The 18917-nt window shown below is 40.0% G+C and overlaps 2 protein-coding genes across 2 annotated transcripts in view; both read right to left on the bottom strand.

The window, feature by feature from the left end:
• Window positions 1-9590, bottom strand: part of LOC308265769 (regulating synaptic membrane exocytosis protein 1) — a gene marked incomplete at both ends in the record, with an annotated part of 229736 nt that extends 220146 nt beyond the window's left edge. Inside the window, one exon of the mRNA XM_080699656.1 lies at window positions 9368-9590. Within this exon, the coding sequence (XP_080555782.1) occupies window positions 9368-9563 (196 nt within the window). The remainder of the gene's footprint in view (window positions 1-9367) is intronic.
• An 84-nt stretch (window positions 9591-9674) lies between these two features.
• On the bottom strand, window positions 9675-14278 carry LOC308266015 (regulating synaptic membrane exocytosis protein 1-like; the record flags this gene model as incomplete). Its single annotated transcript, XM_080700073.1, has 2 exons — window positions 9675-10086; window positions 13941-14278. Coding segments are annotated over 2 exons (750 nt in total), but the record flags the coding sequence as incomplete, so codon positions are not given.
• Window positions 14279-18917: the final 4639 nt, after the last annotated feature.

The following is an 18917-nucleotide window of genomic DNA, read 5'->3' as shown; positions in this document are numbered from 1 at the left end:
TTGAAAGTTGAGAGGTGGAGAGAGAGTCTCAAAATTTGTGTTCATCACCCTGTGTGGGAAAGGGCCAAAGCAGGAGGACATAAAAGGGGAAAGCACAAAAGAAATGAGGTGGGCTCTACTGAGAGAACTAGTCGGTGGAGGTGCTGTGTTCTAATCAGTGTTTACCAAAGCCTGGTAGGAGCCTGTCACATAACAGGAACTTGATAAAAGACTGATGGATAAAGAGAAAACAAAGACAGAACAGCATAAAAGGATAAGACAATGCTGGTACATTTCCTTGTGGAGCTACCACTGTCTTGAATTTCTAACTGCTAAAATGCCAATTACAGAAGGCACAAGGAAACACCAAAATGGATTACTTGCAACTTAACAATCAGGAAATTAAATAGAATATTTTGTATATTTCTATTTTATTGGCTATCAAATTTAATCATGCAAATCACAATAATAAAACAAATAAGGCCTTGCAATAATGGATAGCTATAGTAGTCAGTTTCTGTTCATGTCCCTCTTAAATGAGAATATTTATGTGCTTCCCTATGCCACGGTTCCTCCCCTCTCTAAAGCCCTTCCACTCCCATTTTTGTTTTATTTTTTTTTAAACATGGACACAATATTTATATCCAACCACAAAGATATATACAAGTGTTTAATGTAGAAGAGGGTTGGTTTGTTTTTTACAACTGTAAAGCCAGTAATTGGCTTTTATTATATTATTTCATGTGAATCTTTCAGAATCTAGTAAAAAACAATGATATCCAAAGATTAAATTTCCTTTTCTATAGATGCACTGTCAGGGTATCTGTTCTTTGACAGAGAAAAGTACCTAAGTTACTTATTCAATGGGCTGTATCAGTAATTTAAAATCATGTCAACTACAGTAATACATGCATACTCATGTTCATAGTAGTACAATTCAAATAGCCAAATTATAGAACCAAACCAGGTGTCCATCAACAGATGGATTAAAAATTATGGGTAATACTCACAAATTGAATTTTACTCAACAATAAAGAAGAACAAAACTATTTCATTTGCAAGAAGATGGAAGGACCTGGAGAACATGTTAAGTGAGGATAGCCAACCACAGAAAGTGAAAGGGTCATATGTTTTCTCTAATATGAGCAAGCTAGGGAGTAACTGGGACACAAGAGGAACTCCAGGTAATGGAGGAGAATCCTCAGTGGACCCAGAGAGAAGGTCTAAAGGGAAGGGGAGGAGGAAGACTGGGGTTTATTAATGGAAATACAACCATCAACTATGTGTATATATATGGATATGCCAATGTCAATCACAGTACTCTGCATTGGGAAGGGGGGAAATAAGAAAATAGGAGGCGCCAAATGCTGTGTGCATGTATGTCATGTCAACATGATTTACATTATGATGTGAGACTAAAATGCACCATTAAAAACACATAAAAAGAAACAAACAATAAATTAATAAAACCATATCACTTGTTTTGCTTCATTTGGGAACCATAGTTTATTTACATAGTTTAATTTTTTTCTCACTTTTAATTAGTTATTTTTATTGTTGAAGATACAAGCTCTCCAACTCATTAGTCTTTGGATATGTCTTTAAATCCATGACATTATTCCTAAAGATGTTCTGCTTGGTGTCTTCTAGAAATTATTTCAACTTTTCGTGTGTGTGTGTGTGGGGGGGGTCTGGAGATAGAACCCAGGGGCATTTGACCTCCAAGCTACACCCCTTGCCCCCTTTTTTTTTTTTTTGGTGGTACTGGGGTTCCTGGAAACCCTTCAACCTCCGGGTTACACTCCCAGACCTATTTTATATTTTTATTTGGAAACAGAGTCTCAAGCCAGTGCAGCTGGCTTCGAACCTGCGTGATCCTCCTGTCTCCGCCTCCCAAGCGCGGAGATTACAAGCGTGTGCCACCACGTCCGGTGCCCTTGCCCTATTTTTTATTCTATATTTTGAAACAGGGTTTCACTACGTTGCAGAGAGCCTAAGTACCTGCAGTTGTCTGCAAACGCAATCCTCTGGTCTCAGCCTCCTGAATGCTGGATTTACAAGTGCAGCCACCACGCCCGGCTTTATTTCAACTTTTAATCTGAGCAGATTGTTTTCTGCACACAGGTAATTCAGGAATTTCTTTTCATTATGTCTCTGGGCCAGTTCCCCATATTTATTTTTATTTATATTTATTTATTTTGCTATACTGGGGATGGAACCCAGGGGCATTCTACATCCGAACTACACCCCCAGCCCTATTTTTTATTCTTTATTTTGAAACAGGGTCCCACTGAGTTGCATAGGATGTAAGTAACTGAGGCTGTCTGTGAACCAGGATCCTCCTGTGTCAGCCACTACTTCTTATTGATCCCAATTTATTTATTCTTATTAGTTTTCTGAGTAGATACATCCTTAAGTAATTATTTATTTACTTATTTATTTTGCGGCACTGGGGATGGAACCCAGGGGCATTCTACCTCGAAGTGACACCCCCAGCACTATTTTTTATTCTTTTTTTTTGTCTTTAAAGTATATTTATTTAGCCGGGCATGGTGGCACACACTTATAATCCCCGCTCTTGGGAGGCAGAGACAGGAGGATCGCGCAGGATTGAAACCAGCCGCGCTGGCTTAAGAGACCGTTTCCAAATTTTAAAAAGTATAAAAAATAGGTCTGGTAGTGTAGCCTGGAGGTAGAAGGGCTTCCAGGAACCCCAGTACCATAGATAGATAGATAGATGATAGATAGATAGATAGATAGATAGATAGATAGATAGATAGATAAGATAGATCTTTCAAATTAAATTAAATTTGCATTTTACCTCAGAACAGAATTCTGGGTTTGATACAATTTTCCTTCAGAATTTTGAAGACATTGTCTCATTATCTTCTAACTTCTCCTGCTGCTTTTGAGATGTGAAACCATTTCTGACCTTTGTATGTGACATTTTTTTTCTGAAAGCTTGCAGAATGTTTCTTTGATCTATATATTCTGAAATTTCATGATGGTGTACCTTGTGTGGACAATATTTCTAACTGTTGTGACAGGTGCTTAGACGCTTTTCATCTGAAATCTTGTGTACTTCAATTATCTTTTTGTATTGTTTTATTGATTTTATTACCTTCAGACCTCCTGCCATTTTGAACTTGGACATACTGGGCTGACTTCTAACCTTTTCATCTTTTCTCATATTTTACATTTTCCTTGACCTACCCAGAACTTCCCTTAACTCTACATTCCAACCTTTCTATTAAGACTGCCATTTCATCTACTATATATTTCCCTCCTCCTCCTCCTCCTTCTCTCTCTCTCTCTCCCTTCCTCCCCTCTCTTGGTGGTACTAGGGGTTGAATCCAAGAACATTCTACCTTCAAGCTACACCCACCCCCCGTCCTACTTTATCTTTTGAGCCAGGTCTCACTAGGTTGATGAAAGTCTCACTACTTGCTGAGGTTGTTCTTGAACCTTCAATCCTCCTTTCTCAGCTTCCCAAGTATAGGATTACAGGCATGCACCACCATGCCCAGCCAATTTTTCAAGAGTCCTTATTTACTTTTCAAACATTCCTTGTTTCATGGTTGTACTATTCCTTCCTTTCTTTCTGAAATATTAAATAATAGGGGTTTTGCTCATCTTGCTTTGTATCCTTTTCCCTAAATAGGCAATGTTTTTCCTGATTATTTTTTTTTCTGAAGTCACAGGCTTTCTTCAGTTGTCCATGAGATGCTACTTAGGTATAACAGTGAGAGACTACAACACTAATTAGAAACTTTAGCACATATATGGCATTTGTTGACCAAGAACCAACACTGGATGCTTTGGCTAGGCGCTGTGTTGGGAACCACTGATGTCAGCATCATTGCCTCCTTCCTCCTGGACTGAAGGGTTCTTAGAGACTTTCAATCTCCTCTTGAAAGATGAAGCCTGGCTGCCATCATCTTAGGAGCCAACTTCTCTGCTAAGAGCTCTCGTATCTTGCTTGCTTGAACTCTAAATTTCATGAGCTGAGACTCTACAGCTACACATTGTTCTTTCCAATCTACTGGTCCTTCTGGCTCGGAAAGCTCTGCCATATTTATTCTCGGCTATGGGTCCAGCCACAGCACTCGGCCCGGGCTCCCGGCTCCTGGCCCCGGATCACAGCCTCATTCCGAGCCCCTTTTTTTATTCTTTATTTTGAAACAGAGTCTCACTGAGTTGCAGAGAGCATCACTAAGTAGCGGAGGCTGTCCGCAAACCGAGATCCTCTGGCCTCAGCTTCCCAAATGCTGGGATTACAAGCGTGTGCCACCACGATCAGCCTTAGGTAATTTATTTTAAGAGATGCAAAAGTAGACTTTCTGAGAACTTGAAGTTGACTGATGGTCTCAATATTTTTACAATTATAATTCCAATGTTATTTTGCTCTACTTTGACTAGAATTCATTGCTGATGAGAAGTGCAAAGGTCATTTAACTCTTTATTTTTGTATATAACCTGGTTTATGTCTGAACTTCTAAGTTTACTAGTTTTCACCTTTATTACTGGCATCTTTAATGGTTTGGGGATCTTAGATTTTACAATTACTACATTTGTGCATACTTATCAGCATTCCAAAGACTGTAAAGATTTTCCTATTGGTAAATTTCATGGTTTCCTTTTCCTAGACCCAAAGGAAGCTTTACTCTAGCTTTATTTCAAAGTTTTAGATCATGATATTCTATTTCCTGGCTAGTCACTTGCCTGGCTTCCTGCAGGCAAGCTTGAAACCTTGAGTCCATTTGGATAGCCTTGTATTTTGTCCATATATTTCTGTTGAAATGCATGGATGCTACGAGTTTTGTATCCAGAACATTACTTTTTGTGGTACTGGAGATTGGACCCAGGGGCATTCCACCTATGAGCTACATGCCCAGCCAATTTTATTCTTTATCACTAAATTGCAGAGAGCCTCACAAGTTGCTGAGGCTGGCCACGAACCTGCATTCCTCCCATCTCAGGTTCCCAAATGCTAGGATTATAAGCATGTGCCACCATGCCCAGCTTTATACACACACACACACACACACACACACACACACACACACACACACACACACATATATATCGTACTGGGGATGGAACCCAGGGGCCTTCTACCTCTGGGCTATACTCTCAGACCTATTTTATATTTTATTTGGAAACAGGGTCTCTTAAACCAGCTGAGGCTGGCTTTGAACCTGCGGGATCCTCCTGTCTCAGCCTCCCAAGTGCGGGGATTACAAGCATGCGCCAACACGCCCGGCTACACACAGAAATATTTTACACATAATATCTGTGTGTTGGGAAGGCAACAATTCCCTGGGGGTGAGGCTTGAGCATTTCAAATGTACCAAACTTCAAGGTGTGTAGCATTTTGTTCTATTTGGTTTTAAGCACTCTTCTGCTCTTGAATTGATTGTTTCTATAGTCAATGTGTCTTGGATTATCTTGCTCTCTTGTAGTTCATTTAGCTAGTGTTCTTCATATCTCATGAACTTTGTTGTTCATTCATGCTTGAGATCCAGCACTGGCTACATTTTTGTGTGTAGTTCATGAGAGTGTCCATGTAGATCTTTTTAGCTATGCTGCTATAATAAATAGTAATTCCATCACTGGCAGCTATGAATGAATGGGGTGTGTAAGCTGGTAGCCTTCACTTTAGGGTAAATACGATGTGAAGAGCAATGCTGGATGGTGAGGGTGGGAGTCCTACAGGAGGGAAACCCCTTTTTTAGTTTCTCTGATTCTACCTCAACCCTTTCACTGATTTCTACGTAGGAATTAAATGTTGGGCCTTCACTGTATGTAAGGAGATAAGAGCGAGATGATTGGAAGAATTAAGAAGAATGTGTTATGGTTGTTCTATCATCAAATTTTGAGGAAATATACCAAGCTGAAGCTCCACTTCTCACTTCCAGCTCTGCTGAACCTAATGTCTCTGAGCGTCAATTCTCTGGGAGATGTGTCATACAGATGGCTTTCTCCTCTATCATCACACACTCCTGCCTACTTGGCAAGATCTGTCCCAATGCAGGCTACTTGCCCCTCATCATCTATAAACATCTCAAGTTAACCTCTGACGCCATTCATGAGCACTTTAAAAGTTCAAAGGCAGGGAATAGGGGCATAGCACATGGTACAGTGCATGCTTGACGTGTGAAAGACCCTAAGGAAGAAAGAAAGGAAGAATGGATGAAAGAAGATATGGAATAAAAAGTTATGTTCAAAAGCAAAATTAATTTTTGTTGGATTTTTTTTATTGTTGTTGATTCAAAGTCAGCAGGAAGATAAAGAAGAAAGGACATTCTGTTATCCAAAGCCAAGTTTTTTTGCAAGTCCTTCTCGGTCTAAGACCTATACATAAAGTTATTTGTAAGTATAAGTGGCTTGCCCCCCTGAACAAGGTAGCAATGTTTTCCATTTTTCTTTTTTTCCTAGAACTTGCACTATCTCTTTCTCTCCTTAACAGTGTCAACATCTTGGTCTCTTCCTTTACTAAGAGACCTTTTCCTTCAATTTTTAAGAAGCATATCTTCACTAGACCTTATCTCAATAGATTATATTGTATATTTCATTTAAATCAAGCTGCTACTTTGTAAGCAAGAGTTGTTACATTTTTCTTCTGTGAAGGGAAATTTATATTAGTTAATATTTATAAGCAAATAGACAAGAGTTGTTCAATTTTTCCTACTTGGCAACAGTAATAGGAAAAACACTTATTTTTAAGACATGGTAATGGACCTCAACTTTTACATAATCTCAGTAGATAAGGGTCATTTTTAATAGTTAGGTGTATGTGTGAATAAAATTAAACTATATGTAAAAAGTTTATAAATTGAATGTAAAGGTTGTGTTGTCTTTCTTCCTCTCCTTTCTTTTCCTTTCTTTCTTATTGCGGTCCTGGGGATTGAATCAAGGGCCTGGCACATGTTAGACAGCACTCTGCCACTGAGTTACACCCCCAGATCTTTTTCATTGTTTGTATTTTGAGAAAGGGTCTTGTTAAATTGCCCAGAACAACTACTTTGATTGAAATATAATAAAAAACTTACTTGAGGATGATATTAATTATAAGTTAAAACAGAATTGCCTGTTTCAGATAAACGTTTATGTGATACTCCTTTCCCAAATGAAGAGCTCTAGAGGTGTGAACATCCCAGATGTCATCCAAGTGTCTAGAATAATAAATTCCCAAGGAAACATCAGTGTGCAGAGGCAACAGTTTCCTCTAATCACACCAGCACTGTTCTGCCAATGACCCCCGCCACTACTCAGATTTCCTTTCATCATCTGTGCTACACACGCAATGTGGGGATTTGATTGTCTGATTCCATGCCAACTGTGATTTATAACATATATTCAGTAAGATTTGATGCAGAGGAAACTATACATATTTATGTCCACCAAGAGTTACATGTTCAACAATTAAGTGCATCTATTTACATATTTTTGACACCCACTTTATTGCTTCAAGGAGCAAACAAAAGGGAGTCAACGATGTCTACTCACCAACTGACTTTTAAGCCACCAATAGACAGTGAGCACTTTATAAAAATAAGTCGTCAGAAGGTAAGCTTAAGAGCCAAACCAATTCTACATGTATCTTAGTTCCAAAGACAACTCTTTCATGTTGGTTTGCAATATTAATAGAATGAGTGTCTTAACTGTTTCTACAAAGAGCATGAAATTTGGCATATATATGACAAACATATATATATATATGTTTGTGTTTTCTAACATATATATCTATACATATACATATACATATATATATGCCAGACATGGGAAGAATGTGTGCATGCAGTTTGGACACAAGAGATGAGGAAGCAAAGTGATTTCTAAATAATATTGGTCATATTTAGTATACAATTTGTCAATTATAAAGGAAGCAAAGAATTTTAAAAAGTAGTCTCATGGGCTGGGCGTGGTGGTGCATGCTTGTAATCCCCGCGCTTGGGAGGCAGAGACAGGAGGATCACGCAGGTTTGAAGCCAGCCGCGCACACTGGCTTAGGAGACCCTGTTTCCAAATAAAAATGTAAAAATAGGTCTGGGAGTGTAGCCCGGAGGTAGAAGGGCTTCCAGGAACCCCAGTACCACCACCAAAAAAAAAAAAAAAAAAGTAGTATCATGAAGAAACACTCAAGGTCCTCAACACTACCATATGATGATGACTACCATCATCAAAGTTAGAACCAGAGTCAGTTTAAGTCTGATTGAATAGCAGCAAAATGAGAATACTTTTTTAAGAGAACAAGTAATCTTGATATTAAATTGAAATATTTTCTAGACCAGCACAATCTAAAGAGACTTTTTGTCCTCTTGGGTACTTGAAATGTTATTAGGGTGAAAAATGAATCGAATTTTTAAGTTTGCTGGGTTTGTTTTGTTTTGTTTGCAGTACTGGGGATGGAACTCAAGGGTATTCTACCTCTGAGTTACACTCACAACCCTCTTTTTTATACTTTTCTAAAAAAAATTTTGAAACAAGGTCTCACTGAGTTGCAAAGGGCCTCACTAAGTAGCTGAGGCTGTCCACAAACTGTGATCCTCCTGTCCTTTCTCCACCATGCCTAAGTATGCTGATTTTAATTAATTTAGATTTAAACATCTTCCTATTTCTATAGCATTGTACAGTAGAGATGTAGACCCCCTCCCAAAAAAAAGCCTCTCATGCCACGTTTCAAAAACTTTTGGAATGTGAACTTCATAGCTCAGTCCCAAACCCAATGTATAATACCATGCCGCCATGCATCATGTAACTATAAAGTAACTTCTCAAATTGTGAGGAGAGGACGATTAATTTGAAATTTGAAAAAAAAAAGTAATCCTTTTAACTGGCATATACACAACTGAAGTTTTGGAGGGGAAAATCACTATAGTTGCCTCTACAGGGCACAGTTTATGTTTTCTAGCAATGAAGTTATCTTTCCCAGACACATGGTTCCATCCCCAAATAACTTAAAAAATAAAAGTACATACTGTATTTCCCAGAATGACAGGAATGGAATCAGTAAGAAACTCTTGAAACTCAACGCATGTGGTTTTTTCCTTTAATCCCATGGTTAAAATACATAAATGAGCCGGGCATGATGGCACACGTTTGTAATCCCCGCGCTTGGGAGGCTGAGACAGGAGGATCGCGCGGGTTCGTAGCCAGCCTCAGCTACTCAGTGAGGCTCTCAGCAACTTGGTGAGACCCTGTTTCCAAATAAAGTATGCGATAGTCTGGGAGTATAGCCTGGAGGTAGAAAAGCCCCTGGGCTCCACCCCTACTACAACACACACACAAATAAAAAAGTAGAGTGGAGGAGGGCTCGCGGGCTGCTCCGCCTGTGGGCGGGGCCCGCGCTGTCCCCGCCCCGCCGCCGCGCGCCGCCCCGCCTCACCTTTCTCGCTGACGCTCTCGCTCTCCAGCTCCACGTCCTCGCAGCTCGTGTACTCCGGCGTGGACACGCCCTCCTCCTCCGAGCTGCTCACCGACATCTGCCGCTTCTTGCCGCCGCGCTTGGGGCGGTGCGGCTTGGGCGGCGACGGCCGCACGGACTCGGACTGGTCGGAGCTGAGCGAGTCGTTGCGCAGCATGGTCTCCAGCTTCTCGCGCTTGGCCTTGCGCACCAGCGCGGCGGCGGCGGCGGCGGGCGCGGGCCCGGCGCGGGGCGCGGGCCGCGGCGCGGGCGCGGGCGCGGGCCGCCGGGCGGCGCGGGGCTCGGGCGGCGCGGCCTCGGTGCGCGGCAGGGCCACGTCGCTGTGGCGCCGCTCGTGCCGCGCGCGGGACACGCGGGCGTGCATGCGCATCTGCTGCTCCTCGGGCGGCGCCGGCACCGGGTACCGCGCCAGGTTCGGGTCGCTGCGGTACCGGGTCTGGTACTCCTCCTCCGGCCGCTGCCGGTCCTCGGCCGCCGCGGGGCCCGCCTCGCGCGGGGGCGGCGCGTCGGCGTGGTCCTGCGAGCGCCCCTTCTCCAGCCGCCGGCCTTCCCGCCTTTCCCTCCGCTCGCGCTCCTCCGCGGCTCCCTCCGCGGGCGGCGCCGAGGCCTTGGGCGCGCGCCTCCTCTCGCCCTTCGGGGCGCCCTTGCCGTTCTGTTCGGAGAGCCCCGGGGCCTTCTTCCTGTGTGCGCAGAGGAACAGCCAGAAGGAGACAGTTTACAAAACCAGACCTAAGAAACGTGGTTTTCTTCCTATACGAGCCTTAAATCATTCCCAATAGCCAGAATTCAATGTCTCGTTAAAAATCGAGGTGATGAAGAGCCGCATTAAACCTGCATATTCAAGAACTTAGCAACTTGTTCTCACACGTTAAAGTTTGCATGTATCTTAACCAAATCGGTACTAAGCACTATTGAATTAATTCAGTAAATGGCCAGAGTTTACCCTACCCTCTGCTTGTGACTCAAAGACTAGAAAGTGTTATACATTAAAATAATATAGGTGATGATATAGGAGCAAAAGATGATATGTCCATGATTTCAAAGTCTCTTCTTATAACTGAAACTTTCAAAGAAATTTAAATAGAAACATATATGTCCGTTTCAGAAAATAAATCTTGTAGCGCTTCAATAGTAGGACAGTTTTGACTTGGTCCTGTGCAACCCAATGCTTTTTAAGAGTTGGTTAGGAAATAACACCCGGCCCTAGCCTACATTCTAACCTACTCAAGTAAAAATAATAAAAATGGTGACATTCTTAAATTGCTATTCATACTTCCTCCCTTGATCCCTCCCACTCATTTCAGAATAGGGTCCAAAAAAGGAAAACAAGGACTTCTACTTTGTCTCCCTGCTGTGGAATGCACGGGCAAAGCTAAACATAGAGGGAAAGGGTGCGGCAATCTTTGAACCCTGTGAATGTATCCTAGAGTTGTCCCTTTCAGTACTTCTCTGTACAATGAGATCCATCTAATTTGGGGCCTCTAGCTACTAGACCTAAAGTTGCAAAAATTAGGAATCTTAGCTGAGTGTTCTGGATTTACATGATCTAAAGTATAAATAAGATGGAAGTTACTCAACACTTCTTTTGAGATCCATGGGCTTGAAGAGAAAGCTCTTCAGAGGTAATATCATTTGACTGGTAAAACCAGATGACAGGAATGAAGGAGAGAAACAAATACAAACTGGGAAAGTGGGGACAATATCTATTGTAAGTTAGTAAAGATGCAAGTGCTACAATGTTGTAGGGTGGGGTGAGATGCCGGTGATGGTAGGAAGAAAGAATAAAGGGTTTCAGATGGCCAGGAAAATGAATAGAAGCATGGTCAGTTATGCTTGAGCCATTTTAAGTCATACTGTCTGTTTGAAATGAAAGGGCTTTGGATCTGAAGCTGGTCCCAAGAGTGGGGTTGCAGTTTTACAATGTCAAGGATCTAATATGATCACATATTAATCATTATTAAATAAAGTTTTCCTGAGTGTGATAAGTGTACAAACTTTTAGTACCTTGTCAAGGCACAACTGCTTTTGACAGAAGTTTATATTGAATCAATATTTGTCTTGAAATGCTGACAGATAATGCTTGCTTACCTTGCAGAGTTCATACAAGTGTTAAAGGACACACCATCTGTGAAGATGCTTTATGAAAGTAGAGTGTCACACAAATGGAGAGTTCTTCCTTCTCGGTTTCTTTGCTTTACTAATTAAACGTTCTCTCACTTCTACCTTTGTTTTGTTTCCACTGGGTCTTGATAAGTGCACAAAATGGGATCAAACAATCTTCAGTAACTGAAAACAAATCATCAGCCCTGCTTCTCCTTGAAGTTGCCCAACCCTCTACTGCCACTGGCTTCTCTTCTCCTGTTCCTATACTCCCAATTCTGTTATCTACTTATATCCTCAATAAATGTAATTGCCCTTATCAATATTTATATTCCATCTAAGAAGTCAAAACAAAATGTCTTAGTCTTCATTCTTGAAATTCATATCATTTTACCGTATATCAAAAGAACTTTATTTTTTCTTCAGCAATGTTGGAGCTCCAAATTCTTTATCTTAAGCTAATATCTTCATAATAGTCCCAAACTACACTTTTAATAATTTTGTCTCTTCTTCACACACAAGAATTTGTCATCAAAAGCCTTAATTCTACTTTCACTCAAGGTATCTCAGGTGTCCTTTCCATCTTGTCTCCAAATAGTTGAGGTACATTCATTCTCTCCTCAGGCATTGTCCTCTACTATGTCTACCTCTCCCACGCTCCTACTCTCCTGGATATCTTACTACATTAACCCAGCACTCACTTCATTTACCCCCAAGACTCCCAAAGTACTCTGTGCGTTGTTAAGTCTTGATCAAAACAGCATCCTGGTTAACTGACTGGGTACATGTCTTCTCTGAGATATTGTCTGGTCTCTTTCTCAGGTCTGTGAGAAAAGGGGCCATATCCCAGTCATCGTTAGACTCTCTGATTCGTGGCACAGCATTTACTTAAATATTTCCTAAACATATTATGGCTGCAGACTTGAATAATAGTCATATTCTTTGAATGTCCACCATGTCCTAATCTGGAAACACATTTTTTTTTTTAGCTTAATTTACACTTGCTACAGTCCTGAGAGGTGTTTTAGTACAGCATATTGTGGCCAAGTCAGGACTATAATCCAGACCAGTTTAACACTTTTTTTTTTTTTAAATGTGGAACATATTGGAAATGGCATATATTCAGACTGTGCTGGTGCCCTCTCCCCCACCCACTTCCCCTTCCCCCTCCCAACAATGAGTATCCAGGTTAACCATGTTATATTCATACTTTTAAACATATTTGAATATAACTCCTCCATTAACCAACCTCAGCCTTCTTCCTCTCCTACCCTTCCTTTCTAGCTTTGCTGAGGTTTCCCCTCCATTATCTGGAGTCCCTCTGGTATTACCAATACTCCCTACTTTGGGCATATTAGAGAAAACATATGTCCCTTCTCTTTCTGTGCTTGGCTGATCTCACTTAACATAATGTTCTCCAAGTCTTTCCATCTTCTTGCAATGACTGATTTACTTCTTTATTACTGAGTAGAATTCCATTGTGTGTACCTCCCATAATTTTGCAATCCATTCATCTGTTGATGAAGACATAGGTTGGTTCCATATTTTTTGGTATTTTAACTTTTAAGTCCTTGATCTTATTAAATGAGATTTGTTTGAAAAGCAGAGCAAGAGACATACTTGCAGCTTTTACTCAGTGGATAAATAAGAGACCAAAGCAATCAAGCCTAGTCCAAATCCTCACTATAGTTAGGTCCTCCACATGTTATTCTTAGCAGTATTTCCTAGTGCACAGCATCATGTCTGGCCATGAATATATTTAATGAGTTAATCACGCAGTCAATTGTAGTAAAATATCTGCTCACATTATTCCTTGATTAAGTCTTCAACAGCTTTCTATAATGCTTAGGGTAAAAATCTATAAACTTTAACCTGTGCTTCCCTGCCACTCTTCATCTGCTACTTATGTTCTATGAGTACCCCATATGTGGTCTCCATACCAGACCATTTGCTTCAGGCCATATGCCTCTGTAGATACCAGAAGCATCATACTGCCCTTCAATTAAGTTCCTAGCTACTTCTCAGAGCTCAGCGTAAAAGAAATGTCCTCAAAGAAGGATGTTCTAGCACACCTTTCAATAGGTCAGGCTCCTCTATTTTATTGCTTCAGAGAGCGCTTTTAATTAAAGGACGAATTCTACAAATGAACAATAATCTAAGAGCTTGCCTGAGTTCAAGGATGGAAGTCAGGAGCTCAATCAAGTGATACAACTCATGTTTATATCTGTGCATGTTATGAAAGGAATTTTCAACAAAGGTCTCTTAGGAAGCAGGCACTCTAGAGATAGTCAAAGCACCTTGTTCCATTGTTGACTTCTGAGAGATGGAGTTGAAAGTAGTATTTCTACACAATCCTCCTAACAGAAGTCAAATGCTGGAAAGTGGTCTTGTTCCCCAAGCATGACCTTCACTTTGGCTTACAGGGTAAGCTTACCTCTCTCTTGGGGGTTCACTTCTAGACCTGGATGAAGGCTGCTTCTGCTCTGGCCCCAGGGCTTGCTGAGAGATCTCGGCTCCTTTGCTCCTGTCTGGTGGTGCAGTGGGAAGGGTGGCATCCTGGGAGGAGGCAGCTGCTGTACTCAGGGGGGTCTGGGACCGGGAGCGCTCTTGGAGTCGAGCTTTCTTTTCTCTAGGTACCTCGGATCCAGCACCCGTAGTTGTATCACTCAAGGTTCCATCCTGACTAGGGTGCTGAGGGCCACTTCCAAAGAACCAAGCCCCAGATTTGGTTAAGATTTCTTGTTGCTTTCGACATAAATTGCATACCCACATAACCTATTCAGAGAAGAAAGAACAATTTAAGTCTTCTAAGCTATTCAGAAATAATTTGTACTTATTTTCAATACATTAAAATGAATCCTAAGGGCAAAAAGAGAGGTCTGTATTTGTCCTTGCAAATTTTTTGTGAAAATGTCTCAAACAAGTCATAGTAAGTATATATGAATGGCTGGACTGTAGCCCATCTGAAACCAGAATGCCTCTGGGCAGCTAGAGGAGAATTTTTCACCACATTTAATGATTATGACATTCCTTTTACCATTTATCTACCATATTTTGCATAATTGTCTCTGAAATTTCGTTTAAAATATGTTAGTAAAAATATTATAAGTGAGACAGATAACTGGTTATAAAACTATTGTAAGGAGCTCTAGAATTTATAAGTGTCAGTATCTCAGAGGATTTAGGTGCCTTCTCAAAATCAGCCATTATTAAATTAAATTAATTGAATTAAATTCCCATGAAACAAAGATAGACACAAAAGAGAAAATCAAGCTATATTTTTTCTAGTTTTGTAGCAATAAACTAAGCTCAAACTTATTTTATGCTATAAATGTATATTTATATGTAAATGTTTATATGTAAATATGCATGCATATTTACAAAAAGCAATAATTTTAGCCTGGGTTTACTCATATGTGACCAATCCAATATAGTGTTTCCCTGAGAGAGCTATTTTGGAGCAGTCATTTAGGAACATATCCACCATTAAATTATAAGATATCAGCACTTAAGATAAACATATATTTGAGCTCCTCTTGATGACACTTTAAATGATTGTAATAATGATAATGATCATAATAAAAATAGTGAATAATAACTGGAGTAGCAGCAATGAGCAGTCACAGCACAAAGATAGATGCCAGCATTCCCACGAGCCTTTTCTTCAAATAGATGTTAAACTAGAAAAACGATTCACTGCATAAGCCCATATCAAAACAAAGCGTTTAGAGAATGTGGCTTCACTTTAAAATGCTCACCAAATAAGGCTATGTTTTGCACACTGTATCATCATCTCTGTGATAGCATCAATAAAGTCCGTCAGAAATCCTGACTGCTTGAGCATGATCATACCAAGAATATCATTACAAGGGGAATACTCCAGGACTCCATGCACAGTGACAGAGGGTGTCCTCTGCCCAGAACTCGGGACAAAGATAGGGGGTGTGTTTCCTCTTTGGTGTTTTTGTCTTTAGCTGATAAGACAGTGATAAAGTTTGAAATCATGTTGTTCAAGATTTATATGAGGACTTCCGGGAAGATGGCGACCGAGAAAAGCGGGGCTTAAGAGCCCCGCTAACAACCAATCTCCATTACCACAAAATCAGCGCCTTTCATAGCCAGAAAACACCATCACCAGAAACAAAAAAATCACCAGGCTCCAGAGAGAAAGCGGACTGAGAACAGAGCTCAGAGCCACAGAGGAGATAACCGGCCTCACGCCCGAGGACGCGGCAGCATTGCCATACTGCTGGCGGCAGCGGCAAATTCACCGGATGGCTACAGCAAGCCGAGGTGAGCCGCTGCGGAACAGCCAGGCGGGATTTCTTGCCGCAGGTAAAATCTAAAGCTCCCAGTGGCTGAGCTCAGCACACGCCGCAGGGATTCAGAGTGAAAATCAAAACCAAGAAGAAATACGCCAGCCTCACGGCCGAGGGCGTAGCAGCGGCGCCATATTGCCACCGGCGGCAGCAGCAGAGAATTCACCAAATCCAGTACAGCTACATCTGCGTACTCAAGAACAGTGAGTCAAATTGCGGGCCACAGAGGAGAAATCCCAGTACTGTACTCCCTGGGACTTGACCCAGTGTGGGAGTGGCGGTGGCAGAGATATCACACCATAGGAGAACGTGCAACCTGGCACCCCCCCACAGTCTAAAGCAGCCTCTATCGACTCTCTGGGTCAGAGACTCTGTGATACAACCCAGTAAAGGAGTAGTGGGGTCTGAGATACTACTGACTCGAGATCCAGAACACCTTAAGTGAAGTCATAGTGACCCAAGGGAAGAACCCAGAGAAGGCACAAACTTCCGAAATCATGGGAAAGAGGAATAATACTGGAGCAATGAATGCCCACAACCCCACAACATCAGAACCCGGTAAAACAGAAAATAAGAGATTTCTAGAAGATCAAATCAGGAAAATAACTGTAGAAATAATAGAGGTGCTTTAAAAAGAACTCAGAGAGAGCCAAAAAGAGATAAAGGATGCAATTAATGAAGTAAAGGCCTCAATTCAAAGCACAAACAACCGGTTAGACCACATGGAGAACAGAATCTCGCTCTTAGAAGATGATCATTCCAAAAATGAACGCATAGTTTCTAATCTAGGAAAAAATATCCGACAGCAGGAATCTGATATTGAAGAAATATGGGCCCATTTTAAGAGATCTAACCTAAGAATAATTGGAATAGAGGAGGGAAAAGAAAGTGAAAACAAAGGGATCAACAATCTCTTCAAGGAAGTAATAGCAGAAAATTTTCTAAACATAGAGCAAGAGGTTGATACACAGGTCCAGGAAACTTATAAAACTCCCTTTAGACAGGATCGGAGAAGAGGATCCCCACGCCACATAATTGTCAAAATGACCAATGTGGAAGCCAAGCAGAGAATCTTAAAGGCAACAAAAACAAAGGGCCAAGTGACATTCAGAGGCAAGCCAATTAGAATCACTCCAGACTTCCCAAACCAAGTCATGAGAGCCAGAAGGGCTTGGAGTAACATATTCCAAACTCTGAAAGAAAACAACTTCCAGCCAAAAATTTCCTACCCAGCAAAACTTTCTATCAAATTAGATGGAGAAATAAGAAGCTTCCATGACAAACAGAAACTGAAGGAATTTATGTCTTCAAAACCAGCACTTGAGAAAATACTCAAAGAGATTAACTACAAAGAAGAAATAGGTAACACACACCAGAACCAGAGAAACAAGAGTTTCCATCCAACAGTCAACTAAGATTGGTTATCTGTGGAGATTCACTATTTATGTTAGTCTTTTACCTATCTCTAAATGGTATTGTTTGCCTTTATTGTTGTTAATTTTTAGGATTTCTAGTTGGAATATTAATATACCTTCAGATATAGCATTTGGAAATATTTTATCCCATTCTATTAGTAACTGTTAACTCTGTTTACATTGTCTTTGGATATACAATATTTTTTTTTATTTTTTAGGGAGTTTGTATACTCTTCTGTTGCCTGTGCCATTGAAATCATATCCAAGAAATCACTGCCAATTTCAGTGTTGTGAGGTTTTATGACCCAGATTTTCTCCTAAAAGTTTATAGTCTTAAGATTTATATTTAGGTCTTTTATCTATTTTGAGTTAATATTTGTATATGGGATTAGGTAAGGGTCCAACTTTATTCTTTTCCATGTAATTATTATGTTTCAACAATATTTAGTTAAAATATTATTATTTCTACCACCAAATGTTCGTGGAAACCTTGTCAAAAATAACTTGACAATATAGGGAAGAATTTAGCTCTAGGCTTTTATTTAACTCCAATGGTTTATATATATATGCCTTTAGAATAGTAGTATACTGTTTCAATTATTGTAGCTTTATATGGTTTGAAATCAGAAAATATATATTTTCTAGCCTTGTTCTTTTTCAAGATTGTTTTGGGTATCTAGAGTCCATATTCGATATTAGGATAGAGTTTTTTTCTGAAAAATAAATATATAAATATATGATAGTTTAACCTAAAAAAATAGAAAAAAAAATATTCTCTGGTAAGAAAGAAAGTAAAAAGAAATATTGAAATGTTATCTTTAAGTCATCAAAAGCTTGGTATCAGACAAATGAAACTGTTATGTGAGATTATCATTGTTAATTTTGGATAAATTGCTATAATACTAGATGTCAACCACTAAGCCAAGCATGGGAGGGAGGGATGGGGAGAGAATGGGGTGGGGATCGGGTGGGGGCTGACTGGGCGATGTGTGCATGTATGTCTACAAAAGTTTGTATCCCACTATGATGTATGAATGCAGTGCACCAATAAAAAAAAAGATTTATATGAAATCATTACTACTGTACCTCAACTAAATAGATGTTATATTTGATTTTCTTAAGCTAAAAAACAACAAATTGTCACCTCTCATCAAAAAATAGGTCCCTTTCCACAAAATATTGAGGCATATTTATGTTTTACATTACTTTTAAAACCATACAGAAAACAATAAAATGTATAATTATTATAAAATTTACACACTGCAGTTAAGCTAAATAAAATGGTAGAAAGGAACATAATTTTACTGAATGATAGATAAAGGATACTCTCCATTATATGTCTGAATAATATCTACAAAACACTTAACAATCTTTTTGCCTCAATTTTAAATGTTATAAAATGTTTCAGTCAACTCATTGCCAGATTAGCACAAGTTCCAAATTTTGTAAATGTGGAGAATTGATATAGAATTAATATAAGTAAACAATATATGTTATTATTAAAGTTAACTTTTACAATTCATTAATTTCATTTCCAATTTAGTAAAAGAATTACAATGGCATGAGAAGTAAGATCATGATAGGTAATTTAGATAATAGTTTGTTTTTTTGTGTTTTTTTTTTTGGTGGTACTGGGGTTCCTGGAAACTCTTCTACCTCTGGGCTACACTCCCAGAC

Source organism: Muscardinus avellanarius, assembly GCF_963383645.1.
Source record: "Muscardinus avellanarius genome assembly, chromosome: 8".
Taxonomy (NCBI): domain Eukaryota; kingdom Metazoa; phylum Chordata; class Mammalia; order Rodentia; family Gliridae; genus Muscardinus; species Muscardinus avellanarius.
This window is presented reverse-complemented; position numbering and strand designations above follow the sequence as displayed.